A 27,780-nucleotide genomic window follows, 5' to 3' on the forward strand; every position below is an offset into this window, starting at 1 on the left:
ACCACCCCCATCCCAAGATCAGGTTAGCTCTGTGCATTTTTCCCTTTAAGAGGGTATCAGTGAATGGATTGCATCTATATCCAGACTCCAAGGCTATCAATTTTTGAAGCCTTTTCCCCATGAGATTTAAGAAAGAAAAGCACCCATTCCTCTCCCTCTTTTCCCTCTCTCTATCTTTCTGTCTCTGTGTTTCTCTCTCTCTCTCTCTTTTTTGAGATGGAGTTTCACTGTTGTTGCCCAAGCTGGAGTCCAATGGCGTGATCTCGGCTCACTGCAACCTCCGCCTCCCCGGTTCAAGTGATTCTCCTGCCTCAGCCTCCTGAGTAGCTGGGATTACAGGTGCTCATTACCACACCCAGCTAATTTTTTGTAATTTTAGTAGAGACAGGGTTTCACCATGTTGGCCAGACTGGTCTTGAACTTCTGACCTCAGGTGATCTGTCCACCTCAGCCTCCCAAATTGCTGGGATTTCTCTCTCACTCTGTGTGTGTGTGTGTGTATGTGTTTAGGCTTAGGAGTCACCATTATTTAAAGGGCCATGTGGGGAAATCAACTCTCTTGCTTGGTTCTCTTGAAATCTCAGGGGCACATTCAGCAGGGTTGGAAATTTTTATTCCTTGTAATGAATTTTTTTTGCCAATAAATTATTCACCAAATTCTAACTGATAGGAGATTTCTAGATCAATGGGAGAGGGTACATGCTAAATAATGAAGAATTCAATTTATAACATTTTAGTGCCCAGAGGTTAACATAAAATGATATAGACTGCAAATAAAAAAGCAATGTTCCTTCCTCCTAAGTAGCTTACAATCTAGTATCTTCTTCAAAACAACAATAGTAGGTGGTTTAACCCTATTTGGTGAAAAAGAATCAAAGCTGTGAAGCAAGAAGTACAAATACCAATAAGTTCTCCACATAGGAGGGCGAACTGCACATATTCATGATTAACAGCAGCACAGTCTCCTCATCTTTGTTTGGATTCTACCTCACACAGTCATGGAAATCATGGTTGTTAGGTATACAAAAATACTGTGTCACATCTAATGCTTGCTGAGTGGGGGAAAGCCACTCTAAATGGGACCATAATGGGAAACTTTGTGACAGGGTCTACTAGCTTCTTAGATTTGGCATGGTAATTTGAGGGTCTATGGGCTGAAGTACTCTGTAGAATTATATAATAATTTTACCAAAAAAAGAGAGAATTAAGAAATTTACACAGAATTGTCTTTAAAACATTTTTTTAATGTTCTATCACCGGTCAGACTTTTTAACTGTAAATAATAACCCCTGAGAAAGATAACTATAAATGCCAAATATTCCTCCATATAAAACTGATGAAAATGAGTGCTTTCATGAAGTGTTTCTAAAAAGAAGGAGAACAATGCAAACGCTAACCTATGCAACATCAGCTTCAAACATTTGAGAGCCAAAAAGGAAGTCAAAAACTGTTTAGGTTAATTTGGTCATTTTAAAATAATTGAAAGGCAAAGAAGCTGAACTGTCTTTCAGGATGAAACTGCTGGTTGAAAAACCTAGGCTTTAAAATCATTTCTTCTGTCAGCGCATCCAGTGTTCTTGTATTAATACTACCAGAGCCCATTTATCATTGCTGTGCTGCAGACAAGCTGCCTCAGTTAGTGTGACTTAGGCACCAAACTCCATGACTATATGAAAGACCTACCACCTCCCCTTCTATACAGTCAAGATTCACTTCCCCTACTCCCATTTCCACCTCACCTCCAATAGAAAATAGTTTAAAGTTTTCTTAGTACTATTTTACTTAAACAAATAAGCAAATAATTAGAGATAAGTCTACTTTTTAACAACTTAATTTTATGAGTTATATTGTTAGAAAGTCAAACTAAGTAAGAGCTTCACATGTCTATTACATACTGTGTCTTCTAGTGTGCCTTGTTTGTATTCCCATGTAATTAAGGTACTTATATATCTTTCTTATGGAATTGTAAATTTTGTCCCACCTCTTCCTTATTCTCTCTCTCCTTCCACCCTAAATTCCCCAGATTCCCAACATACACATTCAACTTGCAAGGGCATGAAAAGGGTGAGGCCTTAGGGGAAAGTGTTTTCCTTCTTAGTTTTACAACAGATAAATGAACTTCCTGATTTATACCAAAATCTCTAGAGATGTAAATAGAATAGTGACGAACTGATATGAGATATGACATTCTCTCCCACTCAGTAAGTACTTCATAACTCACTGGAGACTGAAAAGCTCCATTTAAGACATTAGTACAAAGACTTGAGAAGAATGTCAACAGTTTACTTTGCCTACAGATTAAAGAAATATCACATGGGTATAGAATGGATTAATTTCAAAGTTGCTGAGTTTGGATAGATAAATAAATAGAACAAAAGATTAAAGTACACAGGCCAAAGTCATATACATACTCTATATCTGCAAAATGCACCTTTATATTTTGAACAGAAACATTTTATGAATAGCACTTAGTTGTATTTTTATAAGGTTTTTAAAAATCCAGTCTTTATAACATTTGACTTTCATTTAGTCTCATCTTCCCCTAATAAAAGATGACTCCAAGAAAATATCTGTGGCAAATATCCTAGGTTCTGAGTGGTCCTCCAGGTTGACTGGACTAAAGACATTTAGAAATATATTCAGAACTAAGTGGACTGTCACCACCAAACTGTCACCTCCATAAAAGGAGAAAAGCAATAATTAATCATCTTTCACTCCACAAAGTATATTTAAGTTGCAGAATGCAGCTGCTACCATCAATTTTATGTCAGTAGTTTTTGTCATATTACAATTTATATGTAACAAACAAATACCCTAGTAATCTGGAAGAATGAGTATGGCTTCCAAGACTTATGCCTTACAGAGTTTATGGCACAGCTATGGAGAGGTAAATATCTATTTTTCAATATGATCTCTGTGTCTCTTCTTCCATAAGTAATATGTTTGCTTGATTTTAAAGTAATGTTTCTCTTTCTCCTTGAAATTTATACTTAACCAATAAGTATTACAAAATGCCACTTCTTTTTGTGTATATAAAAAAGTTATGGGGTTCACATAAGTCAATCATGAAAATTTGTCTTATAATTACAGTATAGATGATTTTGGTGATAACTTGAATCAAACTGTATTTAACATGAACTTAATATCCCACTCAAATTTATTTTTAAAAATTAACATTTAATGAATGACATAAATTATGGTTTATGAACATATTAAAGTAAATAACTAAAGGTTTAGTCAACTTTCAGGTGAAATACAAATGTGAGGAGGACCCTTTGATAATACTTTAAATATTTTAAGAGCACTAATAACTCAGATAATTTTAGGATGTATGGTTGATTTATTAATAGCTGTCTGGGTAGACCCTTCAAACCACTATGTAGTACATACCCCACAATATTATATCTTTCATAAAAAATAAGAAAAATCCCATCTCATTTGCCTGTAGGTTGAGAAACACCTGTTCTTCCTTGGGTTAATTCTTCATTCTGTGTAAGTGGACTTGATGTTTTTAAACATATTTCTCAATTAAATTGTATTTTGTTTATCTGTGTGTATAAACAGAGCCAAAGGGATGCCTCTCCTTCCCCATTCCCTATTGTTGGCTGCCTCTTGCAAGAGAAAACTGCTAATAATTTAGGGGTTATGTATTTGTAAGCCGTTGAAGTTCTGTATTATTCATTAACCTGATTATCATGCTATCTATGTCACTGCTTAAATGTACAACATGGCAGGGCTAGAAAAAAGAGTAAGGTATTCTATTGTGACACCAATTTGTTGATTAATGCCTTCTTAGTAATACCACAGCCTATTGCTTATGAGCAAAGGCCTTGGAATCAAAGTGGGTTTAAATTCTGGACTCCTTGTTTACTGCATAGGTGATCTTGAAGACTTCCTCATTCGTGAAATATGGATAATGATAGTACCTTCCTCATAGCACATGTCAGAGGATTATCTAAGACAAGGTGTATAAGGTATGAGCATATTGCCTGTCAATATAGTAGTCATTATTTACTAATGGTCATTTAATTTACATTATCATTTAAAAATTGGTTCCATAATTTTACATATTCATATTATCACATATATTTTAACTGTATTATATGTCTCAATTTTATTCATAAATACATTTAGTATATAGTTTAATACCTTGCTGAAACGCAAACATATTATGTGAATAATGCAGTACACACCTATATACCCAAGAATGTACAAATGTGATTATTAAGTTTTCCTACTGAATCCATATATCTATTGTTTTAACAGCTTTATGAGTTACACAATTAGGAAATCAAACTAAACAAGAGCTTCACACTGTCTTCTAGTGTTTCTTGTTTTGGATAATACATGATCCAATAGCTAAAATAAATTTACAGTCATGTGTCACGTGTAGTTTAACAAGGGGATATGTTCTGAGAAAGTAGTCATTAGGCAATTTCGTCATGGTGCAAACATCATAGAGTACACTTACAGACACCTAGATGGTAGAGCCTACTACACACCTACGCTCCATGGTATCGCCTATTGCTCCTAGGCTACAATCTGTATAGTATGTTACTGTGCATAAAACTGTAGGTAACTGTACCACAATGGTAAGTATTTATGCACCTAAACATATCTAAACATAGAAAAGGTACAGTAAAAATATGGTATAAAAGATTAAAAATGGTACACCTGTAAAGGGCACTTACCATGAATGAAGCCTGCAGGGCTAGAAGAAGTTGCTCTGGATGAGTCAGTGAGTGAGTGGTGGGTGAATGTGAAGGCCTAGAACATTACCATACACTACCATAGACCTGGTAAACAGTATACACGTAGGCTACAACATTTAAAAAATCTTTTCTTTCTTCAATAATAAATTAACCTAGGATTACTGTAACTTTTTTACTTTATACACTTTTAAATTTTCTTAACTTTTTGACACTTTTAAAACATTTAGCTGAAAACACAAATACATTGTACAGCTATACAAAAGTAATTTTTCTTGTTTCCTTATTCTATAACTTTTTCTTATTTTTACTTTTTAATTTTTTTTTTTACTTTTTAAATATTTTTATTAAAAACTGAGACAAAAACACACACCTTAGCCTAGGCCCACACAGGGTCAGGATCATCAAGATGTTACTAGGCAATAGAAATATTTTAGATGTGTTATAATCTTATAAGACCACTGTCATATATGTAGTTGGCATTGACCAAATGTCACTATGCAGCACATGATATTTGCTTTTTGTTTGTTTGTTTTTTGAGATGGAGTATCACTCTGTCTCCAGGCTGGAGTGCAGTGGCACGATATCGGCTCACTGCAACCTCCACCTCTCGGGTTCAAGCGATTCTCTTGCCTCAGCCTTCAGAATTGCTGGGACTACAGGCGCGGGCCACCATGCCCAGCTAATTTTTGGTATTTTTAGTAGAGACGGGGTTTCACCATGTCAGCCAGGATGGTCTCAATCTCTTGACCTCGTGATCCGCCCGCCTCGGCCTCCCAAAGTGCTGGGATTACGGACGTGAGCCACCGCGCCTGGCTGACCATATTTGTTTTTGCAATATAGCTAGTACATTTATCTTTCCTGTGGAATTGTACAATCTTCCCCCATTCTGCTGGCCCCTTATGATTTCCCAGTGTATTTACTAAGTTTCACAAACAACTGTGAGAATGCTGGTTCAGTATTAATTTTACATAAAATTAAAATTCATTTTCGCATGAAACTAAGTACTTAAAACTGAGTTACATACCTGAATTCAAAAAAGGTAAGTTATCTTTTCCGCTCACACTTTCTGGGGCTGTACATTCACATACCAGGGCACACTAGGAAAAAATGTAAAAAAAAAAAAAATTTGAAAACAATCAAAATAAGAAATGATATTATTTTATTTGCAAAACATAAGGCTATGTACATGGTTTCAAAAAGTTTTGAATAAAACACTTTTTAAAAACTATTTCTAGCTTTATCTTTACTACGAAGAGTGTTTCACTTGTGATTTACTTAAATGTATACATAACATGCTTATATTATATAATTGTAGAGGGTACTCAGGGAAAAAATTAAAACGAGAAAAATGATTATCCCCAACATGCTAGAGATATGTTCCTAGCACAGTAAATCATATTTGACAAGCTGAATCATTTTGTATTTCTTTCACCTGAGCTAATTTCAGATCAATAGAAAGCAAATTATTTTCTAGAGTTTAAATAATTGCAACTTTAAATAAAAGACAAAATATGTTGAAGCCACTAGTTATATAGGGCAAAAGATTATTTTGTCTCCAGCAAAACAACGCAAGCACTTGCTCAAAAAGTATGAGGATCATTTATAAATAAGCTGATCTCTGGAATCCATAATGAATTGATTAAGCTCCTGACCTTTACAGTACTGTCAATTTCTCAACAGAAAGAGAGAAGAGATACAGAAGAGCACATGGACATGTTCCTAGTGAATGAACCATGATGGGAGAGAATGTCCCAGACAATTCCTCACTAAATGTGGTACTCTCCCTCAGCTTCCTATGAAACTGTAATGGAAAGAGGAAACAAAATTCTTCTGGCCCCAGGAGTTGGACAAAATCTATTTTCACATAGGCAGACTCTAGCATTTGTGTCTTCAAATGAGTTTCCTTTTATCTTTAGAAAAAAATATGGGGGTGGGAGTGGGGACAGGGAAGAGGAGAGTGAATTTTTAGAGTAAATATACCCAATATAAACAAGTAAATGCAAACATAACAAAGCAAACATATGCACAAAAATTGCAGAAAGTTACTTTGGTGACGAGGTCTAAGGGAACCAGCCATCCTTCTGTAAGTTTTGCATGGCTCTGCTCAAGGGGCTCTGAGGGCTCAGACAAGCTTCTCCAAGGCTCTATCAGCCTTGCTTGAGCTATTTCCCCACTGTTCTGTCTCCCTCCACCTCTCCTTCCCCAGGCACTGGCCCTCTTTAAGAATCATGTACACTGAGGTCACTTTTAACAGTGGAATGTATACGTTCCTCAAACATTTTGAGGAAGAAGACAAAGAATTCAAAACACTGATTTAAACGTTACTTTGTTTTCTTATAGTCTACTGCTTATTCCACAACCATAATATTCATCACATTACTCAGTAAATTTTTTGATGGGGTACAAAAGTGCTTTCATAATTTCTGTATTGAGGTCCTAGTTGACTGAAAGAATGAATGACTGAAAATAGCTCTTAAAATTTGATGTTCTCTAAATCACATTTCTGACCACCCCGAAGTCAGAGGTGCACTTCCTCTAATCCACAGCAATTTTGGAAATTCACTTCCTAAAGCACTAGAATGATGTTCAATGATACTAGAAATACATAAAATTCTAATTTTTCCTATTTTCAACATTTCCTCTAATTCTTTTAGCATATACAGGGCTGTTAAAATAATTTTTCATCAATGTTATATTCATCATATCAGTGTTCTACTCTATAATGAATAACAACTACTTATTTAGCTCAGAGTCTTATGGCTTACAGGGGAGTACACGATCTGTTTCTCCCTGCACCATGAATCTCGGCCCTCAACTCCAATCACTCCTCCTCGACCCCTTAGCTCCAGTCACACTGGCCTACTTGCTGCTCTTTCAACACAAAAAGCATGCTGCCACCTTGGGGCCTTTGCTCTTGCTATTGATGCTACCTAGAATTCTTATTCCTGACATATATCCCCATCTCACTCCCTTATTTCCTGAAAGTTTCAGCTCAAACATCACATTATCATTGAATCTTTCCTTAATCAACACCTAGTATAAACAACCATGCCTAAGCACCACCTATTCCTTTTACCCTATCTTTTTTTCTATACAGCATATAGCACCAATCAATAATATATTACCTGTTATTTTAATTGTGTACTTCCCCTGAAGGTACCATCTGTGTCTCTCTTGTTCATTGCTGAATCCCCAGAACCTAGTAGAATGCTTAGAACTTAGTAGGTGATATTTTTGATGAATGAATGATGATTATTTGCCTACAAATATTCTCTATAAGTTAAGGCTGATTATAATATTTTCAATGTTATATTTGGAGGAAATAAAGGGATAAGACCTTCTGAGACTGGTCCCTAGCTACTCAGAGACTCCACCTTTCCTCTGAGCACTGCTGATAAACTACAATGAAAACAGTACTTCAAAGAACAGGAGCAACATGGCCTGAGAAAAGCAGAAGGTTTTCAGAAGGGGATGTATTTGTATTCCACTTATACTATTTTTGCTGGTATCATAAATAAGTAAGACATTTTCTTTCCTTTTGTAGAAATCACAGTCCCTTTGGTCACTTGTGCTATGCTGCATTCCAATACAACACAGATCTTAAACTAACAGGAGAGGCAAGGCACGGGCTGAACTAAACTAAGCCTCTCCCGTGCCTCACTGGAGGATGCTCCTAACAATGCTTCAATCCTGACAGGAAGCTGATCATCTCTGCTGCAGGCAAAGAAGGGCTGTGCTCAATGAGAGGACTGACTCTTCCTGTCTCAAGCAATCCTTTTGGCTGTTACTTATTGGGTTTTCTCATTTTTCACCTGATTTGATTATTTGGTTCCTACTTATCCTTTCTCTAATAGCATTGTCTTTGACTACTTCAAAAGTTGTTCTGTAAGTTTCTTTATTTTTCTTCCACAATCCTACACTCTTCACAACATGCCATCTTATTTATTGATCCACCAATTGTTATGGAGTTATATGCAGCCACATATTCTCTCTTCTATAGGATAATTTTTAGCTTTAATTCTTTACTTCTTTAAAGTAAAATTGACTTCATTTATTCATTTATTTCTGAGTTAGACTGTTTCAGGCACTGGGGATAAAGGAGGGAATGAAAATAGACAAATAGTTTTGTCTCATGAAGTTTAATACTAGTGAGGAAAATAGACCACAAATGAGATAAATTCGTAAAATATATATATATATATATATGACATTGAACAATGACAAGTACTAATTACAAAAATAATGCAGAGAAAGGAGATAGAAAGCTTTGAGGTAGACACTGCAATCTTAGATAGGGTTGCAGGAAAGGCTTCAGTGAGGAGGTGACATTTCTGCATAAAGGCCAGAACGCAATAAGTGAACCACAAAATTACCTGGGGAAAACACTTCAAAGGTAGGTGGGAAAACAAAGTGCAGGGGCCTTGAGTTGGCAATGTACCTGAAATGCTCAGGAACAACAAGGAAGACAATGTGACTGGAGTGTAGTGAGCAAAAAAGAGGAGTTGGGGAGGAGGTCAAAGAAGTAATGAAGTTCCCGGGGTTGGGACGGGGAGACTCCTGTAAGACTGTGTTTGGTCACTGAAGGGCTTTGAGTTTATACTTTCAGAGAGTTGAGAAGCTGTGAGAGGAAAGACATGTCCTAAGTTTCATTTAAATAGGATCACTTTGTTGCTCTGTTGAAAATAGACTGATGTAGTGACATGGGGTGGCAGATCGGGGAGAGAAAAGGAAAAAATCAGGGAGACTTTTAAGTCATTACTGTAAACATCCAGGTGATAGACAACATTGGTAGCAGTGAAAGGGCCAAAAGTTGTTAAATTCTGGTTTCATTTAAAAGGTGCAGTCAACAGGATTTGCTGACATACTAACTGTGAGTTTATGAGAGGCAGAAAGGAGTCAAAGATGACTCCAATAAAAGAAAAAATGTTTTGGATACATAATGCAACATTCATCTACTATGTTAGTTTTGAAAAAAGACAATTTTAGTATTTCTCTTGTAATTTTTTCTTTCTACTACTATGTGGTTTTAATGCTTTATCTTCTATTTCTACATGTGTATATATGGAAGTTTGAAACAATCTAATATGGTAAATGACCCTCTGAGCAATCTTCCCTTGATAATAAATATGTGTTCATAATATGATTTATGGAAACAAGAAAAAGAAAGCAAACGTATGTGAGAAGAAAGAGTTTGGATTTTCACTTATATTTTATTCCATGCTCTGGAATTTAAGACTCAAGATTAAAATGTAGTATTTTATATAAAGGTACTGTTATGGACTGAACTGTGTCTTCCAAAGTTCATATGTTGAGGCCCTAGCCTCCAATATGACCATATTTGGAGATAAGAGCCTATATTATGGGGGTAACTAAGATTAAAAGAGGTCATAAAGATGGGGCCTTAATACTACAGGGCTGGTATTCTTACAAGAAAAGGAGAAGATACCAAAACACTATCTCTCCCTCTCTCCCTTCCTTTCTCCTTTCCTCTCTCTTTCTCTCTCTCTCTCTCCCTCTCTCTCCCTCCCTCCCTCCCCCCACTTCCCCTTCCTGCTTACACACAGAAGATAGACCATCTGAGAAGGTAGCAACAAGGCAGCCATCCGCAAGCCAAGTAAAGAGCCCTCACCAGGAACTGAACAGGCTGGCACCTTGATCTGGGACTTCCTAGCTTCCAGAACTGTGAGAAAATAAATTCCTGTTGTTTAAGCCATACAGTTTATGGTATTTTGTCATGACAGCCCAAGCTAAGCAATATCAGTATCACTCTCTTATTTACGTCTACATTAGATAACATGTGTCACTTTCATGGCACATGACTATGGTGCTAATAGAAGTTTCATTCCTTTGTCCCTAGCTCATGCAAACCAATGAAAGCAATGTTATTTCAGGAATAACTTCTATTTCAGTTACTTTCTCTTTCCATAATGACAGTCATTCATGTCTTAAATCACCATTAGTAACAGATAATATTAATTGATTTTCTATGGATTTTTATTTAGTAGATGTACAAGGGTCCACGCATTTGCAGTTCTAAAAAACACTCTAGGTGATTCTAATCACACTTTGAAAAACGCTGAGATAAAGTTATTTACACAATAAATATCATGCATGTTGGGCCTTACTATATATCTCAAACATCGATATTCTTAAAGATTGCTAAGAGAGTTTACAGTTACTTTATTAAAAATTTGCAAAAAAGGTCAAGGTTTACAAATAATCCAGACAGGGCAGAGCTGATGCCAAAATGTTTGATGTGTTTACCATTTTAGTCAGCTTATGACTCACACACGGTGTGTACTGCCACTGCCACCTCCTATTTCTGGAACAGCTCAGTTAAGTCTTTTTTAAGTTCACGTTCCTAAGCCAGAAACACTATGTAGGATTCGGGTGGGGGCATATTTCTAGGTATCAAGTTCTCCATTTATGAAAAGAGTATAATTCAATTTCCACTACCTTATACTGTACTGACATAGTCTGGAGTCAAAGGGTGGGCTAGTTTTGAGGAAAGTGGAAAAGTGGCTGGTAATATATTTAGAATCAGAGAAAGGAGCTCTACTTTGAAATGGGAAGTGTTTCTGCTACTGGTCTCCTGGTACACAGTTACAGGTCTAGGCATAATTATCTGCATATTTCTGCTCTGTGTCCCCAGTTTAGCTTCCGAATCCTCCTTCCTTGATCTTGATGCAAGTGTTCATGTGATAGTGACAAAGATGAGTCTTATATAGAACTACAAAACAAACAAGGATGGAATGAAGGGATCCAGCCCTAAGACAGGGTTTTGAATGCACAAACCCAAGAAAGTCTGCTCCAAAACTTTACCACGGCCCTGATATTAGTTAATAACCTGATTTAAACCTTGGGCCTTCTTAAAATATTTTTATAATGTGGGATATATTCCAAGGAGAAGGGAGGGTAACAGAGAAGAACAAGGTTTAGGGTAGCAGAGAAGACCCTAGCCTATTCTGGGAAAAAGAAAAAAAATTTTGAAAGAAAATATTTAATATTTTTGTAAAGTTAATAATTTGTTAAGTGTTGGATAAATACCATCTTCCATGCAGCAGTTTCCTGGGTAAGAAAAATCAAACATGCTCCAAGATAAGAGACACTAAACCAGAAAATAAGTCACAATGGGCCTTTTTTTTTTAACGTTCATTTATAAAGCTTTTCTTCTATAATCAAGAATAAGACAAAGATGTCCATTCTCACCACTTCTATTCAATGTTATACTGAAAGTTCTAGCTGGAACAATCAGACAAGAAAAAGAAATAAAAGGTATCCAATAGGAAAGGAAGAAGGGAAATTGTCTTTGTTTGCTAATAATGAGATCTTTTATGTAGAAAACCCTAATGACGCAACCAAAAGAAAAAAAATCAGTTAAAACTGATAAATTCAGTAAAGTTGAAGGATACACAATCAACTCACAAAAATCATTGTTGTCAATGTTTCTTTACATTGACAACAAACTATTTGAAAAAGAAATTAAGAAATCAATCCCATTCACATTAAAAAAATACTTATAAGTAAATTTAACCAAGGATTTGGAAGATCTGTATACTGAAAACTACAAAACATTAATGAAAAAAGTTGTAGATAACACAGATAAATAGAAAAGTATCCCATGCTCGTGGATTGGAAGAATTAATACTGTTAAAATGTCTATACTACCCAAAGCAATATACAGATTAAATGAATCCCTATCAAAATTTCAATGTCATTTTTCATGGAAATAAATGTTAAAAATCCTAAAATTCTTAAGAAACCACAAAAGAGCTTGAAGAGTCAAAGTTATCTTGAGTAAAAAGAACAAAACTGGAGGAATCATGTCAGCTGACTTCAAAATCTGTTATAAAGCAAAGTTATCATAATCAAAATGGCATGTTACTGGCATAAAAACAGACACATTTACCAATGGAACAGGGCAGAAAGCCTATGAATAAATTCACACATATATGGGCAATTCATTTTCAACAAAAGTACCAAGAACACAGAATGGAGAAAGGGCAATCTCTTTAACAAATTGTGTTCGGAAAACTAGACGTCCACATGCAGAAAAATAAAATTGGACCCTTATCTCATGCCATGCTCATGCACAAAAATCAACTCAAAATGAGTTAAAGACTGAAAAATAAGCCCTAAAACTATAAAAGTACTAGGAAGAAAACATTTAAAAATGCTCCATGACATTGTTCTGGGCAAGATTTTTGTAATATGACCCCAAAAGCACAGGAACAAAAGCAAAAATAAACAAATGGCATTGTATCAAACTGAAAAGCTTCTGCACAGCAAAGGAAACAATAAGGAAACAACTCATGGATTGGGATAAAATATTTGCAAACTATACACCTGATAAGGAGCTAATATTCAAAATATACAAGAAACTCAACTCAATATCAAGAAAACAACCCAATAAAAAATGGACAAAGGACCTAAAAAACACTCGCAAAAGAAGACATACAAATGGCCAACAGATATATTAAAAAACGCTCATCATCACTGATTACCAGAAAAATGCAAACTAAAACTATAATGAGATACTATTTCACACATGTCAGAATGGCTATTATCAAAATGATGAGGGAGGCCAGGCACGGAGTCTCACGCCTGTAATCCCAGCACTTTGGGAGGCCGAGGCAGGCAGATCATGAAGTCAGGAGATTGAGACCATCCTGGCTAACATGGTGAAACCCCGTCTCTACTAAAAATACAAAAAATTAGCCAGGCATGGTGGTGGGTCCCTGTAGTCCCAGCTACTCAGGAGGCTGGGGCAGGAGAATGGTGTGAACCCAGGAGGCAGAGCTTGAAGTGAGCCAAGATCACGCCACTGCATTCAGGCCTGGGCGACAGAGAGAGACTCCGTCTCAAAAAAAAAAAAAAAACAAAAAAGATGAGGGATAAGTACTGGTGAGGGTGTAGAGGGTGTAAAGTAAATGGAACCCTTATGCACTGTTGAGAATGTAAATTAATACAACCATTATGGAAAACAATATGAAGGCTCCTCAGAAAACTAAAAATAGAACTACCATAAAACCCAGCAATCCCACTCTGGGTATGCCAAAGGAATTGAAATCAATATGCCAAAGAGATATCTGCACTCATGTTCCCTGCAACATTACTCACAATAACTAAGATGTGGAAGCAATCTTAGTATCCATCATCAGATGAATGGAAAAAGGAAATGTGGCATATACCCACAATAAAAAACTATTCAGCTTTGAAAAGGGGGAAAGTTCTGTCACTAGTGACAACATGGATAAACCTGGATGATATTGTGCTAAATGAAATATGCCAGGCACAAAACAAATACTGAATCATCTCATTTATATGTTGAGAAAGAAAACAGATTCTTGGGACCCCAAACTCACTATATCGGAAGGAAAGTTAAGATTGGGAACTGAAACACACAAAACACTGCCTTTGTTTTTTCCCCCGACGAACAGATAGCTGCAATGATAGAAGCCCACATCTCTCCCCAGATGCCCTCCTTCACGAATTGCTCACAATTCCTTGTCAGCCCCAACTCTTTCAGAATATATAACCCCCCTATAAAATAGCCTTAATACAGAGTTTTGTTGACTCTCACCCTAACAATGTAAATTAACAGCTTATATGTCCACGGGGAGGGGACAAGGACAAGACTAGAAAATCATCCCTCTGCCCACCCTGCGCCAAACACGTAATTGACTTCTTCTATTTTAAGTAAAATGTGGATTTACTGAATATGAGAGGAATGCATAATTGACTATTCCTCTTCTCCCTTTCACATATATAATGTAGATTCACTGAGCACTAATGAAAGCCTCACTATGGGACCACTTACCTCATTGCCTACCCTCCCCCCTCTTTTTTTCCTCTCTTCTTCCCTTCCTGCTTCCTCTTTCTCTTTTACATATCGGAGTCCTCAAAACCCTCTTTGGAAAAGGCAGGGGTCACAGATGCTCCTCTAATTTGTGTTTTTTCCCAGGTGCAGCCTCAACCTTGGCAAAATAAACATCTAAATTAATTGAGACCTACCTCGGTCATTTTTTTAGCTTACATTTGTGGAATCTAAAAGAGTCAAACTCATAGAAGTAGAGGGCAGAATGATGGTTACCAGAGGCTGGGGGAGGGAAAGTTTAGGGAAATGGGAGGTGCTCATCAAAGGGTACAAGTTTCCGTTAGCCAGGAGGAATAAGCTTTAGTGAGCTATTGAGCAAAATGGTTACTATATAATAGTCCATTGTAGATTCCAAAATTGCTACAAGGAGAAATTTTAAATGTTTTTACCACACACACAAAATAAGTATGTGAGGCGATAGATTTGTTAATGAACCTGATTAATCATTCCATAATGTAAATATATATCAAAACATCACATTGTACTCCAGAAGTATATACAATGATTTATTAAAAATAATTTTTAAAAAATGCTCATTTATTAAAAGGTAGAAATTATAGTGTATAAAATTCATTTTCCTAAGAGAAACTACTAGCAGTTTCTAAGTCTACCCCATGTGCTTCTATGGTCTCAATAAAACAAGCAATTGCATTCCTAAGAAAGAAATTTAGGCTAATATTTATATAGTTTCTCTGCGTTAGTGAAAAGGAACAGAAAGAAAGAAAGAATCCTGGACACATATTTATATGCATCAGGCCTTTATTCTGTGTTTCAGGAAGCAGCTTCTCCTTCGGTTGCCACTGTCCCTCCTCCAGAGCTATTCCTTCAATGAATACTATTTCCTGCTTCTCTCTCCTCAATTTCGTAAGGCAGGAACTTCTTGTTAAATCTGCCCTCCTTCACGTAAAGGTGAAATACAAATTAAAATTGCATATCTTTCCAAAGAGGGTTTTGGGAGTAGAGAACAAGTTATTTTGAGCAATAGCCATCCCAGAATCTTCTGGCATCTCACATAGAGTTAATTATGGTAAAATGCGACAATGATCAATACTTTTGTTCTAACTGTAGAACTTTTTTGTTCTAACTGTAGAACTTTTGTTCTAACTGTAGAGGCAGTGTCAACCAGGGAGCTGGCAGGGAAGAGGAAGGTGCTTCTGAATGGAGCATTGCTTTGCATAGTTTCAAGCAAATAGGCCCTCTGATTCAGAGGCTGAAACACACATATTGTATTCCAATTTCAGAGCTGTTGTCTCATTTAGGTTTTGATAATGAGATTTCAAACCCCACAGAGATGTTAGTGAGACAGGTATCTGGCAAAGCTGATCATTTTTAATTTAATTTGTACAATGAGCAGACTGAGAGCCTACCTTTTGTCCCTGTATATCTGTGGTGATGTGGTCAGCTTCCCCATCCTCAATCTCCCCCATCTTCACAACACTGACTTCTATGGTGCCAACCACTTTGCCACCATCTGAAGTTCTGCAACAAAAAATACACGAAATGGAAAAGTAAGAAGCTTCTCTCTCCCCCAAAAAATATCCAAAACACATTTGTTTCTGAAAACCACTAGCATTGTTATTTACTTAATAAGACAACATCTGCATAAAACACAGCAAAACATGTTAATAGGGTACGTGTGTTTTGGTTTTTGTGTGTTTTTTTTTTCGAGATCAAGTTTTACTCTTGTTGCCCAGGCTGGAGTGTAATGGCGTGATATCAGCTCACCACACAACCTCCACCTCCCAGATTCAAGTGATTCTTCTGCCTCAGCCTCCCGAATAGCTGGGATTACAGGTATGTGCCACCACGCCTGGCTAATTTTGTATTCTCCATGTTGGTAAGGCTGGTGTCAAACTCCCAACCTCAGGTGATCCACCCACCTAGGCCTCCCAAAGTTCTTGGATTACAGACATGAGCTACTGTGTGTTGTTTTTAATCTGAAATTAAAATTATCCATGAATGTGTGAGGTAAGAGCATGGACTGTTGAAAAGTACCTTAGGAAGATGAAACCTCCTAAACGTTCTCAGAGGTGCCCTCAAGGAAAGAACATTGTGTCATAGATCAATACTCCATTTGGAACCATCAAATCTAAAACAGCATAAACTGCAGCCCATCTATACTAACTGCATGAGATACGTATGTGTCTATCACAGAAACCGGCCAAGTAAAATAGAAAAGAGTATAAATATACTTGTCTTCCTCTATGACTGGGCTATTGGCTACAAAATCTGACTTTGTGCCTTTTCTCTAACATTTTTCTTTACATGCTACTAAGTACAAAACATTCTCTCCTAGCAAACATAAGAACACGTAAAGCAGAACATAACCCAAAGCTCATTTAGTACAACTCTTTACTTTTTCAGATAAAGAAACTGAGACTCAAAAAGATGGAAAGACCCTTCCAAGGTAACGAAGTGGCAGTTTCAGGTTTCTATCTTCTCCAAGTCACTGACAACTCTTTTATATTCAATGATAATAATATAAGATTTTCACCATCATTATTTTTAGCAGCACAAAAATTTTATGTTTAGCAATAATAATGAAAGCTAAAGCTAAGTTTAAGAGCCACACTTTAAGATTCTCTAGTTTCCTTTTCCGAGCAAGAAAAACTACAGAATAAATAGTGCCATTATACCATGGAAACACTGCAACATATAATATTTTTCCCTTGAGCCTTTTGTGAAAATAGGTAGCAAGCCACCTAGATATGATGTGTTGCTGTAACTTCTATTTAAGTAGAATTGACTGAATAGTCATGTAACGTCTCATTTTCTTCATTAGTGACATCTTTCATGCAATTTGTTTTCAACTTTTAGCTGAACACCAATGTTATCTTTCTTTTAACTAATTCCTTCTAAATGCTGCTTTTTATTATTATTATTAAAAGTGTCAGACATTTCTCAAAAGAAGACATTTATGCAGCCAAAAAAACACATGAAAAAATGCTCACCATCACTGGCCATCAGAGAAATGCAAATCAAAACCACAATGAGATACCATCTCACACCAGTTAGAATGGCAATCATTAAAAAGTCAGGAAACAACAGGTGCTGGAGAGGATGTGGAGAAATAGGAACACTTTTACACTGTTGGTGGAACTGTAAACTAGTTCAACCATTGTGGAAGTCAGTGTGGCGATTCCTCAGGGATCTAGAACTAGAAATACCATTTGACCCAGCCATCCCATTACTGGGTATATACCCAAATGACTATAAATCATGCTGCTATAAAGACACATGCACACATATGTTTACTGCAGCACTATTCACAATAGCAAAGACTTGGAACCAACCCAAATGTCCAACAATGATAGACTGGATTAAGAAAATGTGGCACATATACACCATGGAATACTATGCAGCCATAAAAAATGATAAGTTCATGTCCTTTGTAGGGACATGGATGAAACTGGAAATCATCATTCTCAGTAAACTATCGCAAGAACAAAAAACCAAACACCGCATATTCTCACTCATAGGTGGGAATTGAACAATGAGAACACATGGACACAGGAAGGGGAACATCACACTCTGGGGACTGTTGTTGGGTGGGGGGAGGGGGGAGGGATAGCATTGGGAGATATACCTAATGCTAGATGACGAGTTAATGGGTGCAGCACACCAGCATGGCACATGTATACATATGTAACTTACCTGCACATTGTGCACATGTACCCTAAAACTTAAAGTATAATAATAATAAAATAAAATAAATTACAAAAATAAAAGTGTCAGAAAGGAGAAGGGGCATTTCTATGAGTAGTTTACCAAAATGCTAATTAAAATAATCAATAAATTAGGTGAAAAGAAAAACTGACTCTATTACCAGATAAGGTACAAATTAAAACACAACTTTTGAATTACGTTTTTAAGAAAATTAAAAGAGAAAATTTCTGATAGCATGTACACAGCTGATGTCATAGTGCAATAAAATAAAGAAAATTAAAACAAAAATAAAAGTGATTTATTGTTAAATAGATTTCTTACTAAAATATGAAGTGAAATGCTTCTTGGTGATTCTGAAATCAGTGGAAATTATAATGTTGATTCAGTTGTTTGAAATTAATATAGAAAGCAAGTATTTATCACAAAGAAGATGTGTAGGCAGGTGACAGCATGATCTGTGAAGAAAACTATATTAACTGCAATTCTGGGATGGCTTTAAATAATTCATTATATCAGTTTTCCAGTGTGTCATATTCTCATTTGAATATGACATAATAACTTGTCATAAGTAATGGTGCAGCATGTTTCTGTATAATTCTTCAGTACTTAGTAGTTAAATAAAGCATATAATAAGGACCTTCATGGGTACTACTTAAAAGTTAATTTTATAGATATTTGCAGATTTCTTTTTCATCAAAACTGCTTATCTAGAAAAACTAAACACACTTTTCTTCTCAAAAGGCTTTTTTTAAACTTTTTACTTGGGCAAACTAAGTTAGCTTAATTGCTAGAAGCACAAGGCCTATGTATGATAGTCTAAATTTTTTCACTGAACTAATCCAAATAATGCACCTACTGATTTGAAACAGAAGGGCTGTGTAATAAACAGTATATGTCATGTTGGTTAAAAGTATGAACTCAAGAGTTTGAGTTACCTGCTAGCTGTGTGACTTTGGGCAAGTCATTTACCCACATGAATCTTTGATTTTCTCATTTGTAAAATGGAGATGACAATAGCCTTGTTTTAAGAATTAAATTATGGGAGATAATTAATGTAAAGTGCTCAACACAATGTCTTACACGAGATAATTACCACTTCTCCCCCATCATCCTAATAGTAGTATTGGAACAGTAACAGTAGCAGCAAAAACAGAATTGTTACTGTTATTAATGTACATTATATTTAATTTGATGCTCTCAAGAAATTTTACTGAAATCGATATCTGAGACTATAGTAAAAGGCTATAGGATCTCATGGCATATGCTATCTCAACAGTGATTAAATGCTTACTGGGGATACAAAGACTTTGTAATAAGAGGATGTTATGATGTTTACATTCCTAGTAGTGCAGAGAACACAAATTTACTAATTACAATGCAAGTGAATCATTCAAAAATACTAAAATAGATGAATAATCAATGAAATATGGGAGTAAACTTTGGAACTTTAGCTCTATCTATTCCCTTTCTTAAAGCATTTGGCTACTTTTTCAATGATTTTCCTTCCTTTTGGGTTTCCTATTTTTCCTTATCTTCTATAGGCTTTCATTTAGTGCCTGGGTGGAATCAAAGCAAGGAACATGCTTAATCTAGTGATGCTATAGAATTCTAGCATAAATTTTTCCCCAAAACCATTTTGGATGGGCAGCTTTTTTACATGCCCTAAAGCATGTTTCCTCAACTGAACTTTGTGGAAAAAACAGAATGGTAAATCCAGGTTATAAACTAAAGAACTAAACCCAAGACATCCAAAAGTATGGTTCACCCTGTCACTGAACTAGAATGTAAAATGTAGAAGCCATTCCCTATTTATTCCGTTAAAATTTACCATACAAAGAATACAGATATCCACACTTCTTGTCAATTAGGAGAGTCACAAATGAAATATCTATTTCACGTTTCCAAAGATTTTTTCAAAGATGACTTAAAGATTTAGGAAAAAAAATTCTTAAATGCTAAATTATGCTTTCAATTTATCACCTATCAAGTTGGAAAGGCTAGTAATAATAGCTTAATCATTATTCATCACCAAAATTCTACTGAATTTTGCCTTATGGAAATTCATCACATCTGCATAGAAAATATATTAAAGAGAGTTCTGTGCTAGGAATCAAGAAATCCAGGTTCTACTTCTGACTCATCCACTAACTAGCTATGTGACTAAGTGCATATCACTTCAGTTCTCTGGATTTGTTTCCATTACTGCAAAACAAAGAGTTGGTCCTAAAAGCTGTTCCATACTATTAGCACTCAAACCCCATGCTCTAATCACTCCTGTGATTTCATCATAGGGCATCACAGATTGATATGGACTCAACAAAAATCTCAGGTCAATTCTAGCCTCTCTTCCTCACTCTACACCTTCCCATTCCACTTTCTGCCAAACAAACCAAATGCATGACAAATCTGGAAAGTGACTTAGCACTTATAACCAAATTAAAAAAGAGCTAGCTTTTCTTATAATATCATATTATATATGTCATACAGATGTATATAGCAATTATGACATTGGATCTTGGTATGTTTACAGGAATACAAATTTGATTGAACCAAAAACAGAAGTGATCTTCATACTCTTACCTTTCCTAGCAATTCATGTAGCAATAAGATGGGGCTGCAGTAATCAATATCTCAATCTACTTAAGGAAAAAAACCATGTCATTTCAGATAGCGTATTGCCAGGTCATTACCACTGTTTAACGCAGAAAGCAGAGAGAGAAGTAAATGATAAGCAGTTCATGGTGGCTGCAGTATTTCAATCACAATGTCAAGTTTCTCTTTCCCTCAGAAGATAGACTTAAATATTTAACCACAACAAAAAGATACAGAAGACAAAGATGGGGAAAATTTCAGCCACACAAATCTATACTCCCTTCTTACCTAGGTTTTCAGCATACATAATATATTGGTGATTAAGGTTCTTTAAAATTTGCCTTTAAAATGACTCCCTTAATACTTCCTAATGAAATATTCAATCTCACATGCTGGAACACATAAATATTTTTAGAAGACTAAAGGAAAGGGAATAAAAAACAGTCTTCTAACAAAGGATAATTTAATGACACTTTTTCAAAACTTCTTTCTCACCAATTCTGCCATCATTAATAGAGGGAAAAAAAGAAAAAAGAAAAACATCTCCAGAAGTATTAAACAGCAAAATGTAAATAACTTCTCGATTTTGGAAATGGCACAGAGATACAAACCAAAAAATGACTCTGTAAACACCCAGGGACAAACCATCATTAGCACTGTCAGTCTTAGTGAATATAAAGTAGTATTGGTACTATGCACAGGAGTCTTCAGCTAGGAGACATGCCCTGCATTTAAACCATCTAGACATGTAACCAGAAATGAAAATCTCACCCAAACATAAAAATAAACAAGGGCCATAAGTAAACAAACAGATTCACTGAGTGAGTGACTGCACCCTGATGATCTTTCTGGTGAATACAATTATACAGCAGTGCTGGATTTACATAGGGCTCACAGACGTTAGATTTATATTTAAGTATGTATAACTAAACACACCTCTATTCTGGCTGAAATTCACAAATGTCAGAAGCCATATAATGCTTTCAAATTAATAGTAAAATAAAGCTTTTCAGTATTGTTTAATATTAATAGCTTAAACTCTAGGGTTTATTTCTCAGTTTTCTGCTCTTTTCTCAGTATAGGCTCATCTTCAGACATTCCATCCATCATCATGAACTTTACCTCTCCTTTTATGAAGATCTACCCCAATCCCACATTCCCAACTTGATCTTGATTTTCTGATCTAGAACTCCAAATTCCCTTTATTCTGATCTCATCATTTTACGTTCCACAAGCTTAAGACCTAACCTTCCATTCTCTCAAACTCAAATTCACTCACATTAGTAGCACATCATTCTTCAAAAACCAAAACCAAGAATATTCCACCTCTACCTCTGCCTTGCCCTTCCCCTCTAATCAGTCACTAAGTCCTACCAATTCTTCCTCCATAATGTCTATTTCATGTATCCCCTCCCAATAGCAACATTCCAATTAGTTTTATTACTTCTCCTGTGTTATACCTGAAGAAACTACTTCCCTTCCTCCAGTATCTGTTCCTTCCATTTCATTCATGTCAAGTTTTCATCTTAAAGCTCTGCTTTCACTATTTTATTTTTTTCCTATTAAAAGTCCTTAGACATTGCCCAGTACTTACTCAAAGGGGCTAAACTACATAGCCTGTCTTTCAAGTCTTTGTATCAGGATCTGTCAAAGTTTATGGACACTCAGTATTTTTGGCTCACACTGATCCACCTCATCACATACCATTAAATAATGAAGTATGGTTTAGTGGAAAGCACAGTGAATGTTGAGTAACAAAGCCCTTGGTTATAGTGCTGACTCTCTCTATACAGTAAAGAGCTATGTAATTATGAGCAGGCAACTCAGCCTCTGTAAAGATTTTCCAGCTATAAAATATAAAGATTGTAAACCATCCTACTTATCTCACAAGACTTATGTGATCAAAAAGAAAAGTTCTTAGGTTTAAATATAAAAATTCTTTAGTATATGGAAATGAGTAGTATCATTTATATAGCCTGGGCCACAAAGCTTCAAGAGCGTGACGTAGAAATGTTGATCATCAGTTTTTCAGACTAACTGGCTTGTAGATTACTGTTTACTGCTATAAACAGTACTGTCCAAATATGAGGAATTATACAAATACAAATAAGATAAAGCAATTTTTACCTTTCTCATGACACTATTAAAAATATATATTTGGAAATATTTCAATGCTAAATGTAAAATATAAACTAGCTCTAGCTCCTTGAATTAAGAAATATTTTACCAGCAAGGTGAGAAAACAAGGTTGGCATCTTGTAAATGTTGTCAGAATTCCAAAATTGCATTAAAATTAACAGGCCATTCTTCCAGGAGTTAGGTGGTATTGCATTGTGATTTTGATTTGCATTTCCCTGATAATTAGTGATGCTGAGCATTTTTTCATGTGTTTGTTAGTCATTTGTATATCTTCTTTAGAGAATTGTCTATTCATGTCCTTAGCCCACTTTTTGATGGGATTGTTCTTTTTTTTTTCTTCTTGCTGATTTGTTTGAGTTTCTTGTGGATTTTGGATATTAGTCCTTTGTCGGACATATACATTGCAAAGATTTTTCTCCCACTCTATGGGTTGTCTATTTACTCTCCTGACTATTTCTTTTGCTGTGCAGAAGTTTTTTAGTTTAACTAAGTCCCATCTATTTATCTTTGTTTTATTACCATAATAAAAAAAGTAATAGATGTTGACGTGGTTGTGGTGAAAAGGGAACACTTTCACACTGTTGGTGGGAATGTAAACTAGTTCAACCACTATGGAAAACAGTGTAGAAAGAACTAAAAGTAGATCTACCATTTGATCCAGCAATCCCACTACCAGGTATCTACCCAGAGGAAAATAACTCACTATAAGAAAGATATTTGCACGTGCATGTTTATAGCAGCACAATTCACAATCACAAAAATATGGAGCCAGCCCAAATGCCCATCAATCAATGGGTGGATAAAGAAAATATCATACACACACACACACACACACACACACACACACACACCATGGAATACTACTCAGTCACAAAAAGGAACAAAATAATGGCATTTGCAGCAACCTGGATGGAATTGGAGACCATTATTCTAAGTGAAGTAACGCAGGAATGGAAAACCAAACATCGTATGTTCTCACTAATAGGTGGGAGTTAAGCTATGAGGACGCAAAGGCATAAGAATGGTACAATGGACTTTCGGGACTTGGGGGAAAGGGTAGGAGGGGAGTGAGTGGTAAAAGATTATACATTGGGTACAGTGTGCACTGCTTGGATGATGGGTGTGCCAAAATCACAGAAATCACCACTAACAAACTTTTTCATATAACCAAACACCATCTGCTCCTCAAACACCTATTTAAAAATAATAATAAATGCATGGCCATCATGATCTGCCTGCCCATTGGGTTCCAGTTGCAGGTAACATGTAGTATGCACACTCTACAGCATTGTGCACACTGAATGCAGCTATAAAACCTAAACAGAACACAAGGAACAGCTATTTGAGGACCAAAACTAAATAGCACCATGCATATTGGGGAAGGAGATCAGAATCTTAAATATCATTGAACCAGCAGTGAGTTTACCATTTCTTCCCCTTTGGTTTCTCCCAACCTAGATTAGACACAGCTCGAAACGCAAGTGTGGGCACTAGTGTAGACAGAGAGAGCTCCAGGAGAACTCTTTTAGTTCTGACTCATGGGCAGGAAAGTGGTCTCCTAATACTCAGAAAAATGAAGGGAGATCCTTTTTTCTCTCTCCACTCTCTCATGCCCCAGCTCTCAAGTAGTCTTGCAGTGGCAATGACGGCAGTATTTAGGGCTCACAGGGACCTAAAACTATGAGGGGCAAAAAGTTACCTCTCTGATTGGAGAAGCTATGATCCCAAGAGAGTGTGGCGAATTCCCCTTACCTTTTATTTTTGTCTATTCTCATGGCCCCAGGAAAAAGGTGGAGTTGTACAGGAGAGTAGGTAAATAAACACAAGCTTACTGGTTGGAGGATCAAAAAAGGAAGCCACAGGAAACAGGAAGTATGGAGGAGATTGTGGAGAGGGGGAAGCTCCAGAAAGTGACTTCTTAATATTGTTCATGAACCCTGGGCTCACCCAAAGTTGTGCATGGAAAGGTCTGATGCTGAAAAGTATGTAAGAGACTTTGAGAAATAATCTATGAGCCAGAACACCACAAAGGTCTTGGCTGTCACCTGGATGACAAGTATGAGGAACAGGTCTGAATAACACTATAAAAATTTGGAAAACAGAAGTGAGATTGAAACCAGTTTTCACAGGACACAAGGTTAATGCACAAATATCTGGCAATGAACAATTAGAAATTGAAATTTTAAAAATTCAGTAGATCCAAAATAAATAAAATGTTTAGGAGTGACTATAACAAAATATATGTAAGATCTTTATGCTGAAAACTATAAATACTAATAAAAAATTCAAAGAAGGTCTAAATAAATAGACATATAGACATATACTACGATAATGGATTGGAAGATGCAACTTTAAAAGCTGTCAATTCTCCTCAAAGTGATCTACATGTAATACCAATCAAAATTCCACTAAGATTTCTTGCAGATATCAACAAGCTGATTTGACAAGTAACAAGGAAAGACAAAACAGTATTGGAAAAAATAAAATGAAGGAATTGAACTAACTGATTTTAAGATACATTGTAAATCTAGAGTAATTAAACTCTGGTTTTGAAATAGGACAGACAAACTGACAAATAAGAGGAAATATAACCAATTGATTTTTGACAGAGTTACAGGCAATGGAATGAACTAAAAGTAGTCTTTTCAACAAATGGTATTGGAACAATTAAACATCCATTTGGAAAAAAAAAAAAAAACTCTGCTTAAACTTTACAAATTAAACAAAAGCAGTTAACTTAAAGTAGTTCATACACCTAAATGTAAAACATAAAAATGTAACACTTTAAAAGTGACCCAGGAAAAAATTTCTGTGAACTGGACTTAGGTTCTTAGAGTTCTTTAGTGTGACACGAAAGTTGTGATCTATAAAAGAAAAACCTCAGTAAAATAAAGTTTGTCAAAACTGCAGATTTTCTCTGTGAAAGACATGGTTACAATAATAAAAAGAGAAGCTACTGACTAGGAGAAAATATTTGCAAATCACATATCTAACAAAGAACTTGTATCCAAAGTATATAAAGAGCTCTTAAAATTCTAAAGTTGTAAGAAAACAACCAACCCAATTAATCAATGATCCAAATACTTGAACAGATATGTTTCAAAAAAGGATATATGGATGGCAAATAGCACATCAAAAGATGTTGAACATTATTGGCCATTAAGTTTTAATTAAAATTAAAACTACTATGAGACGCCACTTTAACACCCTTATAATGGCTGGCAAGGATGAAGACTGACTGAAACTCTCATACATCTCTGTAAGGAAAAATAGCTCAGCAGTTTTTTATAAAGTTAAACACACACTTATATAACCCAGCAATCCCAATCCAAATATTTACCCTAGAGAAATGAAAACTTAGGGTCACATAAAAACCTATACATGAGAAATTCAGCAGCTTCATTCATAATTGCCAAAAAACTGGAAACAATAGAAATATCCTTTAATGTAAATGGTTAAACAAACTTTGGTGTATCCTACTCAGCAATAAAAAGAAACTGTTGATACACCACCAACTTGGATGAATTGCAAAGACATTGGACTGAATGCATGAAGTCATCCCAAAAGATTATATACTATACGATTCAATTTATTCAATTTCATTCTCAAAAAGGAATAGCTATTTTGATGGACAACAGATCAGTGGTGGCCAGGGGTTGGTGTGGGTGTGAAGGGGTTTCTTTGTGGTAATGGAAAAGTTCTGTATCTGGACTGTGGATACAGACTCTGTTCATACATGTGTTAAAATTCATAGAACTGTACAACAATTAAAAGTCAATTTTACTCTATGTTAATTTATAAAATGGGATAAATGAGAAAGGACACATCCATTTTCTCTGATAATAAATCAATAGCAAACAAACAAACAAACAAACAAAAATCGCACAGCCATTTAGTCTGGGAATACAGAAACCACATTATTAAAATGTTATCCTCTTCCATGTCAAGCCAATCTAATTTCTGACATTTACTTGGGATGTTGGATTAAAGTGTGGATTTTATCCCATGCACTATAAATTCAAAATATCTAAAGACATTAGAAATTTCATATAGGAAAGGAAGAAATTTCACCTGAATAGTAGGAAGCATTTCATCAGAGACTAGATTCTCATTCAGGAGGTGCAATATATTTACCAAGCCAGTGACGCGTAAATCAGCTGGCCACCTATCATCTAAAATTATCACATTTAGACCTACAGAAAAGAAACTGTTGCTGAGACTTTTTGTTAGGTTCATTTATTTATTTTTTTGAATTTTTAATTTTGAGTAAGAGAAAGAGGAAAAGAGTGCTACACCTCTTAAACACAGACTATTGAGAATGGGAGAGGAAGATGATTGAGACAAGAAAGAAATATGTTATAGGAGGTTATAGATAGATGACTGGGAATACCTGACTTCCTGTGGAAATTTTCAGAAGCAAAAAATGTATACACGTATAAGGCCAGGTGAAAATAGTCTGGATAGATAGCTAAGCATTTTTTTTTTTTTTGCTTCTTCAACAAAAACTTTTTACATGAATGGTTTGTAAACATCACAAAACCAATCAAAATGCTTTTAGACACTCTGAAAACATTCCATAGATAACAGGTATGGAGAACTGGACTTTTAAATTATTAAACAATCAGTATTAAATGCTAGTGATGTGACAATATTTAATATCCAAATTTTGAATTATATATAGAGTTTGTATGCTTTTGGGTTTTATGTCTTTTTAATAGTAGGAAAGAATGCAAAGAGATCTCTAAAATAAAAGCTAGTATTAAAAGGTCAACGTTATACAGTATTGAACATAAT

General features: G+C 35.6%; 1 protein-coding gene across 8 annotated transcripts in view; it reads right to left on the minus strand.

Moving 5' to 3' along the window:
- The window catches only part of INPP4B (inositol polyphosphate-4-phosphatase type II B), an 831,569-nt gene that overhangs the window by 221,588 nt on the left and 582,201 nt on the right, over positions 1-27,780 (minus strand). For all 8 annotated transcript variants that reach the window (XM_054486648.2, XM_063664144.1, XM_054486649.2 and 5 more), the window contains 2 exons: positions 15,957-16,068; positions 5,737-5,809 (listed from right to left, as the gene is read on the minus strand). In XM_054486648.2, coding sequence (XP_054342623.1) covers positions 5,737-5,809; positions 15,957-16,068 — 185 coding nt within the window. The remainder of the gene's footprint in view (positions 1-5,736; positions 5,810-15,956; positions 16,069-27,780) is intronic.

Source organism: Pongo pygmaeus, chromosome 3, assembly GCF_028885625.2.
Source record: "Pongo pygmaeus isolate AG05252 chromosome 3, NHGRI_mPonPyg2-v2.0_pri, whole genome shotgun sequence".
NCBI classification, from domain to species: domain Eukaryota; kingdom Metazoa; phylum Chordata; class Mammalia; order Primates; family Hominidae; genus Pongo; species Pongo pygmaeus.